General features: G+C 45.4%; 1 protein-coding gene across 9 annotated transcripts in view; it reads left to right on the forward strand.

Annotated features, from left to right (window-relative positions):
• Positions 1–20,248, forward strand: part of RALGAPA1 (Ral GTPase activating protein catalytic subunit alpha 1) — a 775,068-nt gene that overhangs the window by 115,849 nt on the left and 638,971 nt on the right. For all 9 annotated transcript variants that reach the window (XM_086936929.1, XM_086936922.1, XM_086936927.1 and 6 more), the window contains exons 8-13: positions 10,501–10,639; positions 10,778–10,986; positions 13,562–13,792; positions 14,568–14,762; positions 16,687–16,827; positions 17,185–17,333. In XM_086936929.1, coding sequence (XP_086793055.1) covers positions 10,501–10,639; positions 10,778–10,986; positions 13,562–13,792; positions 14,568–14,762; positions 16,687–16,827; positions 17,185–17,333 — 1,064 coding nt within the window. The remainder of the gene's footprint in view (positions 1–10,500; positions 10,640–10,777; positions 10,987–13,561; positions 13,793–14,567; positions 14,763–16,686; positions 16,828–17,184; positions 17,334–20,248) is intronic.

The raw sequence follows: 20,248 nt of genomic DNA on the forward strand, positions 1-20,248 counted from the left end.
TCCTTTTAGTGGCATTAGTGGTATTAATAATGCAGAATCCATGCACAAATGTGAATGATTCCTCATTCTAAAAGTACAGATAATGACAGTTTGCTCTGCTTCTGTGTCATACTTTTCAAGTCTAAATTGGATGAAATCCAAATGCCATTTATGATTTGCTACCAAAAATGACCATCGGAACCATTGAAGTTGAACTTGGGACAGACAGCCCAAGTCTCTTCAAAGCACCATTTTTAGGTCTCGCCTAGGCAGAGCGCATGCGCTGCTCTAGGAGGGCCTTTAGCCATTGGTCTTCACTTTTCAAGCACTACACTCGTGCTTGTGGCGGCATCCACCTTGCGGGAGCGAGCAGCCACAAGCACAAGTGCAGTGCTTGAAAAGTGGAGACTGCTCTCCCAAGTGCGGGCACACCACATTATAATTAGGGACACGTACGCACTTGATATTTCAAGCGCCCCATTCTGCGCTCTAACTTGCATTCGCTGTCCGTTATTGAACTTCTCACAAAGTGTACTAACTTGTTTTTGGGCCGCTAAGTTAGTGCTTGTTTGATGTAGCTGAAAAAATGTGGCTTAATCTTGATTTCTAGTAACTGACACAATCCTTGGTCACATTATTGAGTGTCGCGTCCTTGTGTCGTGCTTTTATGTTTGGCTGACCCGGCGCGCCCTTCCACGGTGCCATTTTGTCAACTCTGCAGTCAAGAGTAGTTGTGCTACCCTCCTGCGTCATTACCTGGCCCAGGCGATTGCACCACGAAGCGGGGGACGGAGTCCGTGAAGAATATACAGCTTGTGCAGAGCACACCAGATGTCCCTCACTGGGAGGGCATATAGACTCAGATGAGTTTTTCGGTAAAAAAAATAGCTTCTGAGCGAGGGGTGACCGTATGAGCCCCGGACAGCGAACTGCCTCAGTGAGTGACCGACCTAATGATGCCTGCAGGTGGCGCGCCATGTGCTTCTCAACAGGAGGCGCTGTTTTCAAAAGATCATCTCATATTACAACAGAGAGAATAGACTTGGAATCGGTTTGAAATCTTAAATGCACTTTGACCGAAATTGAAACATTTCTTGTTTTATTTTCCTAGGCCTGCTTTCTGTTGGTTAACAATAGATAATGATAAAATGTGCGACCAGTCAGCAAGTGTTCCCAAGTCCTCAAAATATTACTAGTTGTTTAATTAATAACGACTACTTAGAATTTACTCTAGCCTAGAAGTACTTCTTTTAGTCAGAAATCATCTGTAGTATCTTAATGTCCTTTATTAAGTTTGGGATATTGTTTGTAAAACTTCTAACTTTTGACACTTAAATATTCTGTTGTACATTGCAACTCATGCACGAAGTACCGTAAATGTGTCGACAAACCTCCAGAAATACAGTGAAACTGTGGAGCTTTTCTCCTCCTTTGCATTTTAATTCTCCGAACTACGAGGTGGTAGGCAAGCAGTGAGTTCAGTGTTTATCACGGGCGAGCAGCCAGTGACCTGCGTTTCAATGCCTTTTGCAGTATCTGGACACACATTATACCATAGGGAGCGGCCAACAATATCATAACCATGCAAATGAAGGAGATCCTTGTGATCGCTTAAAACCCAGCAAAGGATTCCTCCACATTCGCCTTGATTTTAATGGCTCTAGCTGAGTGGGAAAATTTGGATGGCTTTGATTATTTACTAAATACAGTGCATTAATGCGAGGGGGGTTTAACACCCTTTGCTCTCTGGCATTACCGCATTACTGCCAGCCTTTGTTGCCTTTGAGACATATGAGAGGAATATGAGAGCAATCTGTCCTGTAGTGAGACTGGCTCCAGAAGCGTTTCTCTGATAAGAAGACCTGCTGCCCTTTAGTAGTGTCTCGTCCAGCAGGCTTAGCCATGAGCCTAATCCCCAGAAAGAGGTTCGATTATTGCTGACCAGCAATGCCGAGATATATATTTATATATATTTTTTCCCCTTGGCTATCAACCTCTGGTTAATTCCTTTAGCAGAAATGTGCTGCAATCTATATTTTGCAGTGGCAAGTGTCATCCAGATGGCGCTGCTCATGTTTTCAAATGACCACATTCCAAAAGCATATACTTTGAATAATACATTCTGCAAATCCGTCCCAAGCAGGAGAGGCACACTTTTATAGAACTGCTTAAATGCGCATGGCGCATTTGCTCACCCATATTAACCAAAATGAGAAAATAGTCCACTATAACGTGTACATTTCTGTCTGCGGGTACCCAAGTTAGCAAGCAAAATAAATACACTGACCAGCAGTGGTAAATGTGCTTTGCCATGTTTTTTTTTATTCTTTCAGGTGGTGGGGTTTCTGCTTGATGTTGCCTGACATTTAATGTGTCTGGCCTCAAAGCCCGTACATAGGTCACTGCTGTCAGGGAAGAATGACTGTACATGTTGATATTGAAGCAAGCCCTTATTAAAAAAAGAAAATAATATTTTTCTCTTTGCCCATTCCGTTATGCACTGTGCTTGGGTGTTTCAAGAGCCAGGGAGCCCAGGTGGAAACGTATTCATCTGTGGCACTGACCTGACAACGGGTGTTTGCTTGTAAAGCTATCAAATACCAATTGTGTGTGTCGTGATATGAATTTTGTATGAACTATTGATTTTGTACCTTGTTTTAAGGTGGTTTAGTGGGTTATGGTGTCTCCTATGAGATCTGTTTAACTCGGTCGCGTGTTTGAGGTAATAAAGGAGCAAGCATTGGTATAGCTAATAGGTTTCGCCTTTGTGACCTTAAAAATGTTTAGCATGCAAGAGTTGATGTTGTTGCACCAAGGATATTGTGCTGCATAACTAAACACTTATAAGGTCCCAAAGGCGAGACATATTGGCTATGCTTGTTAAAATGTTTTTCCAACAACAAATGTTTGTTTTAAGTAACCGAGCCAATGTTAAATCCCAGCAGCATTGGAGGATCGACTTGAAGTTATTTTTATGTTCCCACTTTTCAATTAAATCTACACTATGCAGGGTGCCATTATTGATTGATTGATTGATTGGAGGTGCTTTTATGCATGTGTATATACAGACTATGTATTCTGAAGATCATCTTGGAACAGTGCACCCGTAACCAGTTCCGTGGAATATGAACTTCCTTGTAAAGTGCTGTGCCTTACAAAAGAAGCAGCCTGCAGATACCAGCCTCTCTTTCTCAGCTGTCTTTACCTGTGACAGAAAGATGCCCTACATTGATCGAATCGCCTCATCTGTCCTAGGACATTAGTCTACTCAGCAGTCTCAACATCTCTTTTTTCAAGTCTTATTGAGTCCATGGGCTTTTTAATAATTGCCCTTTTTCATAGTTTTGTTCTTGACAAGATGTTTAATTTTCAAGCAAATTTACAATAATGTTCATTCTCTTAATGAAATGTAGCATTATCCGCGATAATGAATAACAAAGGTTACTTATCTAGATCCCGCCCCCATCATATTTAATAGGAGGGTACAAATTCCATAAAGGTTATATCCTGAGTGATTGTAAGTTTTAATGCCACTAGTGAGCTTAATAATTGGATTAAGATCCCTCTATTTAAATTGTTAGTTTGTCATTTAGGCTTGTGCAGGGGAAGGAGGCAGCAATAGGAATGGCTGGAAATTGTCCCTGACTCCTTGCTCTGTTATTCGCCACCCTTCGGTAAGAAGATTGCCTTGGACTTTAATGTAGCAACACTGGGACAGCGAATCTTGCACCCAGTGTGTTTTTTGCCTTAACAATGGCTATAGTAAAGTTGTAAAATCATTTAAAAGATTTTGGTGACACTTCAGGTAGATGACCAGGTTTTAACATTGATTTAGGAAGACAATCTTCATCTTTGATTGGGGGGAGGGCGTTGGGGCTGGGGTGGGTGGGGGACGGGGGTAGGTGGGTTGTTTTTTACTCTCACAGTCCTACTGATCCTTGTTTCTGTGAGTGCTGCGCCACTGCACCATCATGCAAATCTATGATGTTTTATTTGCTGGTAGATCATTATTTATTACATTGACGGGAGAGGACGTTATGGAGAGAAGAACACAACAGTCGCAAGGTTCACTAGCTGCATGTACATTGGTACAATCCAGGGAATGGCCTTTATGCACAATGGCATTTGCTTTTAATACTGGTCTTTGGAACTGTCATTGGTCCGTTCTCTCATCATGCGACTGCTTAAACTTCCTACCCCTCAGTGCTCTCTTTAGCAGCTAAATATCTATTTGTTCTCTGTGTAGTTTGTGTTTTAAACCAGGTTTCATAATTTGCACAGTTCCTGATTTTACAGTCTTCCGGTTGTTGGTTTCTGGGGTTACAGTGGCAATATGTATTCTACCTAGTCCGGTTTTTGTATCTTCTTGAAATCTGTGTGGCAACAAGTGTTTACATCTTTATTACCTTTTTGTAGTAACACCTCATATTTGACTTATTTACTAGGATAAATAAATATTTGTGTGTGTGTGTGTGTATGTATGTATGTATATATATATATATATATATATATATATATATATATATATATATATTCACTGAAAAAAACAAAGGCTAGAGGGATGTTATAGTTAGGCTGACATTTCATTCGTACAAAACCAGAGAAATTCACCAGTTATTGTTGGCTGAGCTATCTATAACTCGAGGCCCGCAATGCACTGCTTATGACCTCGCAGATTCTATTACTGATGACATGGTCAGTGACAACACCTGATGACATCTCAAATGATATCACTGATGGCATCATCAACAGAATCTCAAACACATTCACTTATACACCAATATGAACTTTCATACACCCATTCCAACTTCCACACTACAATTCTCAAAACCATTGAGACACCCATACCAGTACTTAGACACCCACTCACAGATTCATAGGTCTACAGAGACATGCACTTAGTTAACCATACAGCCACTTATACACCAGTTCACTCAGTAATACAGCCACTGATATATCCACTTATACAGCCATACAGCTACTCACACACCTACTCACTCACCTTTAGTCAATCAGACAGCCATTTATTCACCTATACAGTTATACACGCACTGAGTCACTTATTCATATAGATACTAGCACATACTCACTCACCCATACAGCCCCTTACACACACACACACTCTCCAACCCATACAGCCACTATTACAATCCCTCACTCACGCATACATTCACTCATATACTCCAACACTCACCTACACTGCCTTTCACATACCTACATACTCCCTCGTATACCACTGACACATCCATCCATTCACTCACTGACACAGCCATACACACTTAGTCCCTCATACAGCCTTTCTCTTACAGACTCACTAACCCATACACCCACTGACTCACCCACTTACTCATCAATGCAGGCAGTCACATGCCATCTCGCCCATCCACACAATCACTCATACACCCATGCAGGTACAGAGACAACCAACCAATCACAAATACACGCACTCATGTACCCACTCACCAACCCATAGAGCCACTTAGACACCATCTAACAGACTGACACAGACATTCTCAAAACCTAGTCACTCACCCATACGTTTTACTGAGACACCTAATCACTCACTTATACAGTCACAAACCCACTGAATCATTCATATAGGCACTCATACATCCACTGATTCATCAATACACCTTAGTATATATAATTAACACTCAGAAACATCTTTAAAACGCTCACAGTCATTGGATGATGAATGAATGAATGAGTACAGATTTGTATAGCGCTGGCTACCCGGGGGCATCCCAGCGCTTTAGACCCATCTCAGACAAATCACTCAGCACAACAGGAAGGTCTTCAGCCGCTTTCTAAACTGTAAATGATTAGGCTCAAGCCGCAGCTAATCGGGCAGCTGATTCCAACTTTTTGCTGCCTGTACTGCAAAACGTCGGCCCCCTGTACGAGAACGCTTGATAGTCGGGACAGAGAGCAAATTGCGGTGGTTGGATCTAAGAGCTCTGGGCCCTTGATGGTGCCTCAGGAGAGGGCACAGAATGGCAGGGCCCTTGTTGATTATTGATTTGTGGGCCATACACAAGGCCTTAAACTGGATCCTTTCCTGAACTGGTAACCAGTGCAGAGCCCGGATGGCCGTCTTCGCCGAGCTGTGTCTACGGACATCCATAAGCATTCGGGCTGCGCAGTTCTGGACTGACTGGAGTATCTTAATGGTCCCTAATGGTGCCCCCAAGTAGACCCCGTTCGCATAGTCAAGCCGCGAGAGGATCAGGGACTGAACCAGGATCCGTCTTGCCTCGAACGGAAGAAGGGTCCGGACCTTCCGTAGGATCTTCAGAAGGCCGTAACAGGTAGCGGCGACCTTACGGGCTTGAACTTGAATACTAAAGGTGGGTTTAAGATCCTTCAGATCAGTGGAGTACCAAGGCAGTTTATTCCAGCCGGTGCGATGATTAATCTAATTTACAGGCAGGATGGGATCGAGAGAGGTCTCTAGCCACCTGTTGAGCGCCTCATTCGCTGCGATAGCATCGGCACAGAAGGGAGGGGGAGATTTATTTAATATGGATAGCCATTCTTCTAAAGGGAGTCTCAACCAAATACGCCCCAATCTCTTAGAGGTTGTGGTCGGACGGCTGACATCGGCCGGGGTCCAAGTGAAAGATAGCAGCGCATGGTCTGACCAAGGGACAAAGAGTGACTCATCCCAAATAATCTCATCCAGATTAGTAAAGAAATGATCAATTAGATGCCCTGCCAAATGGGTAGGTCCCGCTACAATTTGTTTGAGTTGCAGCATCCCCAGTCCTTCCAATAAAGCTTGCGAAGAAGGGGCAGATGGATCGTCTAAATGTATGTTAAAATCTCCCAAGATTGAGAAATTGGGGGCGCTACTGATGATATGGGTGATTTTATCATGAAGATTGTCGCAGAAACTTGTGTGTGATCCAGGAGGCCTGTACACCACAATCCCTGAAAGGGAACATGTGGAGGAGAAGGTTAATACAAACGAGAGGCTCTCGCAGTCAGCGAGTGGGCTCTCAGAGATACGGCACCTAAAAGAGTTTCGATATATAATTGCCACCCCACCTCCTCGCCCAATCTGCCTGTCATTCCTACTGATTACGAAACCAGGGGGGAGGGCACAGACTAAGTCCGGGTCAGAGGCCTCGGTTAACCACCTTTACGTGAGGAACAGGACATCTCGCTCACGCTCCTCCAATATCATGCGGATTTCATGTGCATGTTTTGGGAGTGAACGGCAATTAATGAGAAGTAAAGAGTATTTTTTGGGTTTAGGGAGTAACGAAGTACCCAGTTCCTGCGGGCCCAGCAAACCTTTACAGAGAGGACAGGGAATCATTACCTCCAAGGGGGTAACACATGGGGACAGGGAACTGCAGGGTCATCTCGGAACCTCAATAGCTGGTCTCTACAAAACGTGATTCTACCTGCTCCCAAACCAGGAGTCGCTTCCATCCTCCCGGCCCCTGGGCCCGTCCTGGCACGGACGGGCACAGACGGGCTTTCCTTAGGCGCGAGGAGCCGCGACCACTAACGCGTCCGCTGCACGGAGGGAAGGACTTTTCAATTTATGCGCTACAGCGCGTGTCACTAACTTGCTCCCCAGAGTCTAGAGCACCAACCAGCCTCCAACCCAAGATGGCCGCTCTAATTTGCCAGCCACCTCCAAGCCCCCAACTCCCTCAGCAGCCTAATGGGCTAAAAAGGGTCGGAAATGAATGAAAATACAGCGAAAATGCTCGTGGGTGTCAGTAGAGGTGAAATACAATTTAAAATAAAAATTTCAAAATCGAATTCGGCGAGTGTATTAAAATGGGAAGAGCTGTGTAACTCCCGGCTACAGCCTAAGGAGTGAAGTGTAGGGTGCAAGGATGCAATCAGTGATGTCATCAGTGATGCACTGACCATGTTATGAGTAATGTAATATGTGAGGTCATAAGCAGTGCATTGCGGGGGTGAGTTATACAAGTGAAATGTCAGCCTAACTATAAAATTGCTGTAACCTTTGGGTTTTTTCAGGGTATACAACGTTTACAACAAAGTTTTTACCACGCACTACCACTACAACGCAGGCATTACCACGCATGCCATTACAACGCATTGCGCTGGAGGGCGCTCTAGGATAGGGAATAAGTATCATTTTATATCCAACACCTTCCCTAGTGTCCACGGGGACTGGAGTTGGAATATAAAATTATACTTACCACTATCCAGCACCTCTAAGCGCTATGCGTTGTAACGGTATGCGTTGGAAATACCGCGTTGTAATGGTATGCGTGGTAAAAGTATGCGTTGTAACGTCATACATCCGTTTTTTCAGTGAATGTCTAAAGTTTTTCAAATTTTATATCCCAACTATAACATCCATGTAACCTATGATTATTTCTTTATTGAATTTTTAAGGTTTTTAAATTGTATTTTCTGTCTAAAATGACTTTATAACATGTGTTTTTATAACCTTGTATTTTCTAATGCTTAGTGTTTGTAAAAACATAGCACAAGAATGCTATACCACTCTCATACAAAGCAACTATAAATGGCAACCTTTGGAATTTTGAATTGCCTGACACTGCAAAAATCAGCAAATAAAAACATTGCTTTCATATTTCAGTCTTGTAACTGCATTTTTGAATGGTTACTTTCTATTAACCCTTTCACTTCTGTTTTGAGGTAGCCCAAAATGCATACCTTTGTGTCAATAAAAGAGTTTAAATTCTTATTCCCTTAATATTTTTATATTTCTATCACTATACTACTCTTTCTTGGAACGTCCTCACTAGGGAATCTTATCTACCTTATAAAACTGTGAGCCTAAACCGATCTAATTTTATAAAATGAATAACTGTTTCTTTAACACCCTTCCCCCAATACACCCTCTGCAGAGTCTCCATAGAAACCCACTAGAACCAGTTGGTCACAAGTTCATTACCCAATCCAGAAAGTCCATACTAGTTACAAAATGAACTACAGCAGGTGTGGTTTACTTCACATACTATAAAGCATATCCAACTCTGCATCATATTTTTTTGTATTGACCAGAACCAATGACACATCTATTTACTAATCATTTCCAAATGAAAGCTACTCTTATTCACCTGCATATTCCCTTCATCCAATCAAATTCAATGTTTTTTCAAACCGCCAGCCCATATGCATTTTTACTGTCTTTCATAGTACCAATTGTGATATTGAGCTGCGGACCTGTTCTGTGTGCTCCTCCTCATTCCTACAAAATGCTTAGAGTGTGGATTATGGGCCACAGCTATGTCTGTGGAGCTAAAGAAGCTGCAAAAAACAAAGGTATTGATTGATTTGATTTGATTTGATTTTGGACTTATAGAGCGCATGGCTGCCCTGGAGCGTCCCAGCGCTGAATTGACGGGGACTCGGGTTTGCTAAATGCAGTGATTAGTTGGTATGTCCAGAGAGGGTTAAAGGTTCATCATCTACTGCCTTTGGTTAAAACCATTGTGGATTTCCAAGCTCCTCACCTCATGATTGTGCACTGTGGTGGCAGTGACCTAGGCACATTGACTGGGGCAGGGCTGGAAATCCTATGGTAGAATATCTTTGCAGAACTATTCTTGCTTTTCCCTCACACTGTCTTAGTGTGCTCGAATATGTGCCAAAGGCAGAAATGGAAGTGGTCAAATCAATTCTGTCCAAAGATTGACAAAGCCAGGAAACATGTTATTAAGACTGTTTCTGCCTTCCTCAGAGACCATAATATGGGCTCTATCTTTAACAACAATCTGCGTTTTGACATGCGTAAAATATATAGATGCGATGGAGTTCACATTACAGACGTTCACCGCAAATACTTCGTGAAATGAAAAAAGCAAATGCCGGCATTCAATAGCCACCACCGCATTCAAAACATACAACTGCAAAATGGATTATAACCAACATACTACAGGTATAACTATCTAATTGACTGTATAATAGCATGTACAACTCCCTATAACACAGTGCATAACTTTTTAGTGTAGTCTATGACTGCCTGCATCACTGAGTCTGTCATTCCCTGTATATGTATTTGGCAGGATATATGAGACGATGCATCAGTGAGAGGTTTGATGCAATCTTGTTCTACCATCGGGTAACTCATCCTCTGTTCTCTTTGCAGCGCTTTTTCTTTGAATAGTTGTTTCTCACTTAACTGTGACTTTCTCCTACGTTTCCAGGAGTACGACAAAAAAAAACTTTGTCGACCAGGCCCGGTAATGTACTCTTTGACTGTTCGCCGCTAGAGGCCTTCCTGGTTTGATACAAGTTGAAAACCATACTATAGAGAGGAAAAATCAGCAAAAACAAATTAAATTATAATTTTATTAATGTTTATTGGCAAAGGCCATTCATTTCTAAAACTTCATTCTGTTTAATAGATTTTGTAGAACTCTCCCAGATACTTTAAGAGCAGGCACTGTACTCATTACTTGTCCACTATTAGAAAATATTTCAGATAGGAATCAACATTTAGTAAGAAGTCTTGCTCTCAAATACAGGCAAATAAAATAGTAACTTTACTTTCTGTTTCAGGTGAGGAGCTTGGAATGGAGAAATAAGGATAAGCAGGAGAGCAGCTTTTCATTCCTTTTCTCGCAGTTTAAGAAATATTACTTGCCTTATATTTTCCCCAACATCTGCAAAGAGACCAGTTTATATAACCCTGTGCTTGGTAAGCGTGCTCTGCCATTTTAAACTTGTAAAACATGTTTGTACTTGTGCTTTGTATGTGTACTCAACCACTTTACCCTTTTATAACGGTTCAATAAGTATAATCTACATTTTTGAGCCTATGCTTGTTTTACTGCAGATATTCCTCAGATGAGACCGAAGCCCCATTACATGATGATCAAGAAGGATGCGGAGACCAACGAGGCTGTGTACTGTACCAAAGAGCCATTCCTGAGCAGTCGCGTTCTCTTCATCCGATGGCTCGCATCCTTCTGGCTGGAGCCAAAGCCACACATTGGCACCCACATCCCGGGTACCGAGGGAGAGAATGTGCCAAAGAATATCCAGGTATGCTTTGTGGCCGGAATGAGTGGGGCAGAGACCACAGTGCCCATGCAGGCATGCCTTGAAACTGATTTAATATAGATGAGTATGTGCAGAGCTGCGTACATTGTGGCACTGCAAATCCAAACAAACCTAGATATGGACAACCTTCAAGACCGACCGCTAGATTCAGAGGCATAATTGCTCATGGATTCACAGACGCAGACTGTCATTCAGAGGTAGACGTATGTCTCTTTTTCGCTCTCTCCATCCCCCTGGAGGATATGCACAGGCTGAATTCTGTTCACTTGAACTGTATTTTTGTATTTATTTGTTCATTTTGTTTAGTCAAAGCTCATGTAGAACAAAATGAGGTATAGTGTGCACAGAGTCCAGTGGAACCCCAAAGGTCGGTAGAGGTAAAAGTAGATAGCACCTTACTCTCCATTTGTGGTAGAGTGGTCGAGCAGTAAGGCAGTATCAGAGGACCGTGTTAAGCATTTGTTGTACACACTCGATCAGCAAATGATGTCACACACTCAAAGACTGAACTTCAGACAGATTTATTTGTATAAAAATATTATTTAGTTGTATTTATTTCCTAGAATCAAGCAAGCCTGACAGAGGTAAGTATATATGATAATTTTCAAGACAGCTTGAACAATAGGAGCAAGCAAACTGAAGGAAAATGTCTCGGTTATAGATTTGTAAATGCTTTCAGTACAGTGGAAATTTATGTTAGATTACTCTGAATTACTTAGCAGATTACTTTCTGGACTACTTTTTCTACTCCGTATGATACACCTAGATATCACACAGGGACATTTCCTAAAGAAAGGTAAGTAAGCAATTTTTAGTTCTTTTCAGTATTTCAAGTTCAATACAACACCAACTCTACAGAACATTTTTCAAGGGAAAACAGTCAGTGGATTCCTATGGAGAAAAATGAAGTTATCGGTTAACAGGTAAGTACTTTGTGGTTGGAGTTGGTATTCTGGGGTTAGAACCAGGGTTCCCCCAGGGTCAAGGATGCAATCTCAAAATACCCTCAGCGGTACGAGGGCGGCCGGGTGCAGAGTGCTGAGGCCCAATGTTATCCATTTGAGGATTGGGGCCTCTGGTTGGTGGCTGCTCACCAGCTTGCCACAAGGTTGTGGGAGCAAAGCTCCTGGGGTTTAGCTCAGGGCAAAGGGAGATCTGTTTTAGCACAAAAAGTACACCTGCAACTGCACAGGGGCGGCTGGGTGCAGGGTGCTGGTTTGGTCGGGTGCCCTGTTGATTTAAATGGGAATTCTCCAGCTTCAACAAAGACTGCAGTCTCGGGAACAGAGATTTTCTGGAGGTGACCACCAGTTGGAGAGGTAAGCTGGGATGCTGGGACACCGTCTGTTGGGCCACCCAAGGCAATGGGTCGTCTGGTACAGGGGTGTCTTTAGGCATCGGGATTTCCTTATCAGCTCTGGTCGCGGTCGTGGGTATCCTCCAGAAAGAGGCTGCAGGCTTCGCTTGGAGATTCAAGGTAGGTCAGAGATCACCAGATCTCAGGTCCGGATCGCTGGGGAGACCTCCTCATGGTGTTGAGCCACTTGATCTCGGGAGTGGGCGTCGGGTGCAGAGTGTGCACACTCACGGATTTTGCCAGAGCCATAGTCTGTGAGTGAGCAAATCCGATGCTCACGGGAGACATAGTCTTTTCTGTGGAAGGCAGGGCAGGTCCTCGGGGTTCTTGAGGTGGCTGGCTGCAGGACACACCAGGATCTCGCTTCTGCAGGTTTGAGGTGGGGACAGGCCAGTAGGGCTGGGGCCAAGACAGTGGGCGCACTTCTCTTCTTAGCTTTAGCACGGCTTCTTCCATCCTTCTTCTTCTTAGTTTGTTCTTGTCTGTGGATGCAAGGTTCAGGGGTGTCCCTAAATCCTAGATTTAGGGGCGTTACAGGTAGGTGAAGGTTGGGACCAATGGGTCCCTTCCTTGGGGTGGGTACACCCCCCCTCCCCCTATTATGCCACCCTCCAATGGGAGGGGGCATAAGCCTCACTCTCGTTGGCTGGGTCCCCATCTGCAGGATGGCAGGGACATAGAGTTGTGCTTCACCTCGCCACTCCCTCCTTAGGGGTGGGGTTGGCAAAGATGGGCACACCTCCCTTCCTCACTTGGTTTTCCTGCCAATTCTCCCACCCAAAATGGGGATCAGAAGCGGTGGGGGCCAGTTGCTGGAAGCAGCAAAAGGCCTGGGGAAGCTGACAAAAGCGTCTTCCTCTAGTTTAGGTAAGATGTGACTGTTCGAGACTGCCGGAAACTGCACCATTGAATTCTTGTTGCTAGCCCAGTGACTTTCCTGTAGATTGCAAGACCTGCTTTATACTAAAGGAATGCATGCCGTGAGAGAAACATTTCCCTTGGGGTGCAAAGTCTGCATTCAGTTCCTTGTATGGTTAACCAAGAGTCGTTGTCCTCTCTGGTGCATGGTTGATTGGAATGAGGTGGTGTTAGGCTTAGCAAGGTTTTTCTTCCCATTTGATGAAGTCTCATGGTCATTGTTTATAGACGCCGTCTTGAGAGCCTTCATTCTCTAACAAGCCGTTTGCTTCTTTCCTCCAGAGGGCAGCTGCAAACCTAGCAGCACGAGAGGACAGTAAAAATGAGAGCAGTGAGCGAGCTGCTGAGCCGGAGCAGTCTCACTCGAACACCAGCACACTGACGGAGCGAGAGCCGAGTGTGTCCAGCCTCTGCAGCATCGATGAAGAGAACATCACGGACTATGAGATTGTGCGCAGGGTGCTCTCCTCCAAGCGGAGCAGTGTCAACTTTGTCATCGAGATCTTCCGGCAGGTTAGTTTCAGGGGCTGCTTACAGGGCTGCAAAATGGGGAAGGCTGTTAAGGGCATCTGTCCAATACAGGTCCATCTTACAGTTTCCCATCACATTGACCAATCACTTGGGCCTCCTTTCATTTGCCTCTTGGCTTGTCCTCCGGTTGCCAAGTTGCATCAACTGTCCACTTCAGTCAAATCGGCTGCCTAGTTATAAATGTATATGGTCTGTCCAGGGGAATGGTTTATTCTTTTGTCTATTAGCATGCGCCATCTCCTCATCCAATGAGCTGGGAGCCTATTAATCCATTAGCTTAGTCTGTCCACTCTGGTCACAAATCCAGTCATGGAGATTGTCCTTTTCTTTAGTCAGGTTATATTTCTCTTTTACCAATTTTATGGGCTGTCTTGTTGTCCAACGTATTTTTTTCAGGGTTTGTTTTGCTGTTCAGTCCCTTTCCTGTACCTCACATAAAAGCACCAAATACCTCATTGTACAATCTCCTTGGGTGTTCCTTAATCGAGTCTTTTGGTTTTCTGCCATGTCCATTTGTATTGGCTGCTTACCACAGCTGTTGCAATAGCTGCCCCTTTGCCCAGCTGCATGAATTAAATCCACTTTGTCAGCAGCACAGCCTGTGTCTCTGTTGAGTCACATGACTGCCACCCTATCCAGTCAGCCCATCTGGGATCTCTTCCTGCAGTGATTGAAGAGTAAGGCGTCGTCAGTGCTCACATATTGAACAGCGTCAGGGCATTTGTGAAATGCTTGCTGTGTTCTTCTCCTATTGCAGGCCTTCCTGCTGCCCATCTGTGAGGCAGCGACCATGCGCAAGGTTCTAAAGGTATATGAGCAGTGGATTAAGCAGAAGGACAAACCTTTGTTCATGCGTGAGAATGAGGAGCTGGGGCCTGTGGTGGACCTCGGACACACTGGAGTGGAGACACAGGGAAAGCTTGAGGCTTCCGGCGATAAGGAGAGAGAGGAGGTAAGAGTCCTTTGTGGTGTGCAAGTTTGGCCCTGCATGTGAGTGAAGGATTATGTGCCTGTGAACACAGGATGCGCAGGAGCTGGCAGTGTTCAGGGATAGGCGCACTCTGCATGTGAGTGGAGGATTATGTGCCCTTGGATGTGCATAGCGTCTGTACACAAGATGCAATGGAGCTGGCAGTGTTCAGGGATAGGCGCACTGCATGTGAGTAGAGGATTGTGTACCCTTGGATGTGCATAGCGTGTGTACACAAGATGCAAAGGAGCTGGCAGTGTTCAGGGATAGGCAAACTCTGCATGTGAGTGGAGGATTATGTGCCCTTGGATGTGCATAGCGTGTGTACACAAGATGCAAAGGAGCTGGCAGTGTTCAGGGATAGGCGCACTGCATGTGAGTAGAGGATTGTGTACCCTTGGATGTGCATAGCGTGTGTACACAAGATGCAATGGAGCTGGCAGTGTTCAGGGATAGGCGCACTCTGCATGTGAGTGGAGGATTATGTACCCTTGGATGTGCATAGCGTGTGTACACAAGATGCAATGGAGCTGGCAGTGTTCAGGGATAGGCGCACTCTGCATGTGAGTGGAGGATTATGTGCCCTTGGATGTGCATAGCGTGTGTACACAAGATGCAAAGGAGCTGGCAGTGTTCAGGGATAGGCGCACTGCATGTGAGTAGAGGATTGTGTACCCTTGGATGTGCATAGCGTGTGTACACAAGATGCAAAGGAGCTGGCAGTGTTCAGGGATAGGCGCACTCTGCATGTGAGTGGAGGATTATGTACCCTTGGATGTGCATAGCGTGTGTACACAAGATGCAATCGAGCTGGCAGTGTTCAGGAATAGGCACACTGCATGTGAGTGGAGGATTATGTACCCTTGGATGTGCATAGCGTGTGTACACAAGATGCAATGGAGCTGGCAGTGTTCAGGGATAGGCAAACTCTGCATGTGAGTGGAGGATTATGTACCCTTGGATGTGCATAGCGTGTGTACACAAGATGCAATGGAGCTGGCAGTGTTCAGGGATAGGCACACTGCATGTGAGTGGAGGATTATGTACCCTTGGATGTGCATAGCGTGTTTACCACAAGATGCAATGGAGCTGGCAGTGTTCAGGGATAGGCACACTGCATGTGAGTGGAGGATTATGTACCCTTGGATGTGCATAGCGTGTGTACACAAGATGCAATGGAGCTGGCAGTGTTCAGGGATAGGCAAACTCTGCATGTGAGTGGAGGATTATGTACCCTTGGATGTGCATAGCGTGTGAACACAGAATGCGAGGGAGCTGCAGTGTTCAGGGATAGGCACACTGCATGTGAGTGAAGAATTATGTCCCCTTGGATGTGCGTAGAGTGTGAACGCAAGATACAAGGGATCTGTTAGTATTCACGGATGGGCACTGCATGTGAGAGGAAGGTAAGGGCACAGGGGATATGCAAGGGGCGCACTGCATGTGAGCTAGAGATGTAGGTGCCTCTGGTGTTGTCCAGGGAACACTATCTGTAAGAGGGTTGTGAGGGCACCGCCGGTGATGTGTGGGTGACAGCACTGTTTAGGATCTAGAAGGAAGGGTTAGCTGGCGTTCATTAAGCAGCGTTGTATGTGAGCTGGCGAGGAGGGTGCCGCTCGTTTGCAGCCAGCAGTGCAGCTGCCACCTGTGTCCAGCGAGTAGAACTGAATGTGAGCTGGAAATGAGAACACCTCTGGTGCTGTGTGGGACTAGCACAGCTAGTAATAGGGTGATGAGGCTACCTTAGGTGATGTGCAAGAAGCACCCTTGTATGACTGTGAACGTCTATGATGGTCTGCAGGAGGCAGAACTACAGATACATTTAGTGCACTTAATCAGCAGTGGTGTTTTCAGGCCATCGCCTTCAGGTGATCCGCATAAACCAAGGCCTTGGTGTCTTTTACAGGAAAAAGCACCTGTTCCTTCGAGTCACGTACGAAACCCCAGCTGGACCAGAAATTCTTCTTACCAGGATGCCATTGATAAAATGTCTGATGATGATCTAATCGAACGCAACATACGAGCAGGGGCCCAGGCCATATACCAGGTGAGCCATTCTGACTGGGTCTCCCAAAGATCAAGGTGTTGCCAAAAGGACAAGTGTGGATAATGACATGGGCACCATGATCTTATGGGGTCATTTGGGTTGTCAGTATTAGCTGCAAGGTCCAAACCAGCAGAGCATTGAAATACTCGCACAAGCCTCGAGGGTAGCCATGTGCAATATCTGGAACGTCCGAGAGTTCTACGATGCACAATAACTAGAGCCGTAGGAGTGCACTCTGGGTTTGCAGGATGAGCATGAAAGCACAAGCATGTAATGCGGGGTCTGTGCTAGCAGCTTCAGTCTCAACAAGTTCACTTGTTTGATTTTGATGACACCTTTTTCTTACTGTGTCAATAGGTGTTCATCGTCAACGCTGCAAACGTTATCCTGTTGGAGCCAGTGAACGAGAACAGAAGCCTTCTGAATGAGCACACGGACATGTGCAAGCGTGTGCTGAACATCTATCGCTTCATGGTGGTGCAGGTGTCCATGGACAAGAAGACCTGGTGGGTTCCAAACCTGTATTGGCAGCGTTTCCACCTCAAAAATCCAGACTGTGGATTCTGATCTAAATATGAGGCTGTAGATCCCACCTGTGACAGTTGTACTGTTGCCAGATAATTTCATTTTTTTTAAAAAATACATTTTTATAATTAACTTTTTGTAAGCAATACAGTATCTAATAAGATGGCGCTAAATGTTGTCTGTTGTCCGGAGGAGCTTGGCCAGCTCACAAGAAAAATGACCTCCTGAAATGACAGCTCCGTGCAGACTAGAAAACGACCCTGTAGCAGCCAAAAGATTAAGAGTGGAATGAGGATTTAAACTCTGCTACAATGTATTGATTTCTCCAGTGGCGAAGAGCGAGCAAAACCTCAGGACTGCTATCTCGAAATGGCGCTGATGTAACAGATGCTGCGGTAAACTAGAATGTTCGAGGCATATGAGCTGCAGATCGTATACTTTTTTTAAAAAAAACTTTATTTTTGTCGCAGACAATGATAGTGCATAACAGTTGCGCCGACAGCATCCCCAAAGCAACGACATTACATCAAATTACATACTTCTGTGTACACGGCCCATCAGCCCACAACCCGAAGGCCGGGCGGCGGTAGGTGGCAGCATGGAAGCCAGTCCATGAATCTAGCAATGTAACTGCGCGGCAGGATATTCTGGTCTGCTTTTATTTTTATTTTTTTTTATACAAATTACCCCCCAACTCCCCAAAGGAACCCCCCTCCCCCCCAAAACTTCGGCATTCAGGACTAAGACATGTGTATACAGTTCGTTCACCTCATTACGGCACTCCTATCGGCAGATAGTACAGCAATCGTTACTTAGATTAGGGATGAAACCTCTAGATACCAAAACACAATTCCTTCCAATTGTATCCAACACGTGCGTGTACGGCCAGGCACTCCCCCAACTCACTGCCCTCCCCCTCCCTCCCCGTCACCCTCATCCTCAGATCCTGTATCCCCAGGGGTGAACAACTCCGCACTGGTGCCATCTGAATCCTCAGCTGCCTCTCCCACCACTCGCATCATTCTCCATGCAGATCGTATACTTAGCAATAGATCGCCACCTGGTGTTGGGCTCGGATGATTGCAGGTTGTTGTCTTCTTGGAAGAAGTCTTTGTAGTCACGAGATAGGTGACTCCTCCCTCGGACAATACTGCGCATGGTCATCGACTCCATCCTCAGATTGTTTTTTCTGCCACTGGGTTCGGATGAAAGTTTTCCGCTCCGGCTAGAAAATACTTTTTTCAGCAACTTCGAAGCGTGAAACTTTATATTAACAATTTTTGACATCGAATAGACTTTTCAACATCACCAGCTACATTCCGGTGCGTCTACGCAGGCCGTTGGGCCTATCCGTGCCGTACGGCCTTCGCCTCATGGACAGAACTCCATTCAAGAGATGCCCGGTATGTCGAGCAAAATTCCCTCATAGCGACCATCACGAGGTCTGCAACCTCTGTCTATCGCCGGAACACGACGAGTCGACCTGCACAGCCTGTGCCTCCTTCCGATCGAAGAAGACCATTTGGGATCGGAGGGCCCGTCGACACGAGATGAGGAGATCAGCGCCAGCACCGGAGGCCATCTTTGAGGAGGAGATCGTCGGAGAGGACATCTCCGGGGACGAGGATCCACTCAAAGATATCTCCGGCGACAAGGCTCCACTCGTTGCCGAGGAAGACTCACTGATCTCCAGAACATATCGGGGGCAGAGGACTCAGACGACTCTATTCCATCTCGGCACCCCGTGAGTACCCCTGCACCTGCACAATATAGACTACCCAAGACCAAGGCAACGGTCGGCACTCCGCCCATGGGGCCCAGTCGAGACCGAAATTTACCCTCAGAAGCCCGCCTTTGGGCTCGGCTCCGAAGAAAAAGACTACGCCTTCCGGTGCCCGAAAAAACATGTGCCAATTCCACCTCCTCCATCGGCACCTAAACATCCTTCGACTCCGAAGAACTCTTCGACACCGAAGCCAAAACGCCCTTCGGTGCCCAAAGACAAAGACCCTTCGGCACCCGAACCATCGGTGCCGAAGCCAAAGACTGTACCGGATCCGAAAGCTTCGAATCCGAAACCTTCCGGTTCCAAAAATAAAGATGGAAAGACAGATTCCGGCGCTGCAGGCCCAACGAAACCTGTCTCCACGCCGAAATCTCCAACAACAGTATCAAAGACTCCAAGGCCTGATACAGACACGCCTAAACCCTCTGACAAGCCTACCAAGCCAAAACCACCTTCGGCACCCAAGCCACAGGACTCGATAACTCCTCCTAAAGCATAGAACACTAAACAACCCCTATAGGGACCAAAAAAATCGACGCCAAAGAAGATTGTAGATGAGGAAGAACTGTTTAGACCAGATCCTAAACAGAAAAAGGTCTATATCAATCCAAAAACTGGACATGTGTAAGCAATTCCTTACAAGAAAAAAACAGCAGACACACCACTTCCACCTGTGGTTCCTGCCAAAAAGGATTGTGCAACTTCTCCAATGCACCCTTCCTCTCCTTCACCTTCTTCCTCTCCTATCCCTCCTTATATTGAACCTATAACTTCTCCAGTTCAATCTCCTGCATCATCACACCACACTGACGAGGAGTATGATGTAGGTGGGGGGATGACGTACCAGAGCCACATGCATACCCTTTAGATGAGGATGTCAATCCTGAATATCCTAAGGACGATGACATGTATGGCTTCCCACCACACAATGCACCAGACATTCCTGATCCTCAGTACTACCCAACAAATCCCTCCCCTCCAGAAGATAGTATTGATTTAATCATCTATTAAATAGAGCTGCCCTTTACCACGGGTTTCAATGCACTCTGATGCCATTGGAGGAGGAGGATTTTTTACTAGACACATTTGAGCAGTCACAAAGGTCTACGC

Source organism: Lissotriton vulgaris, chromosome 9 (genome assembly GCF_964263255.1).
Source record: "Lissotriton vulgaris chromosome 9, aLisVul1.2, whole genome shotgun sequence".
Classification (NCBI taxonomy): Eukaryota; Metazoa; Chordata; class Amphibia; order Caudata; family Salamandridae; genus Lissotriton; species Lissotriton vulgaris.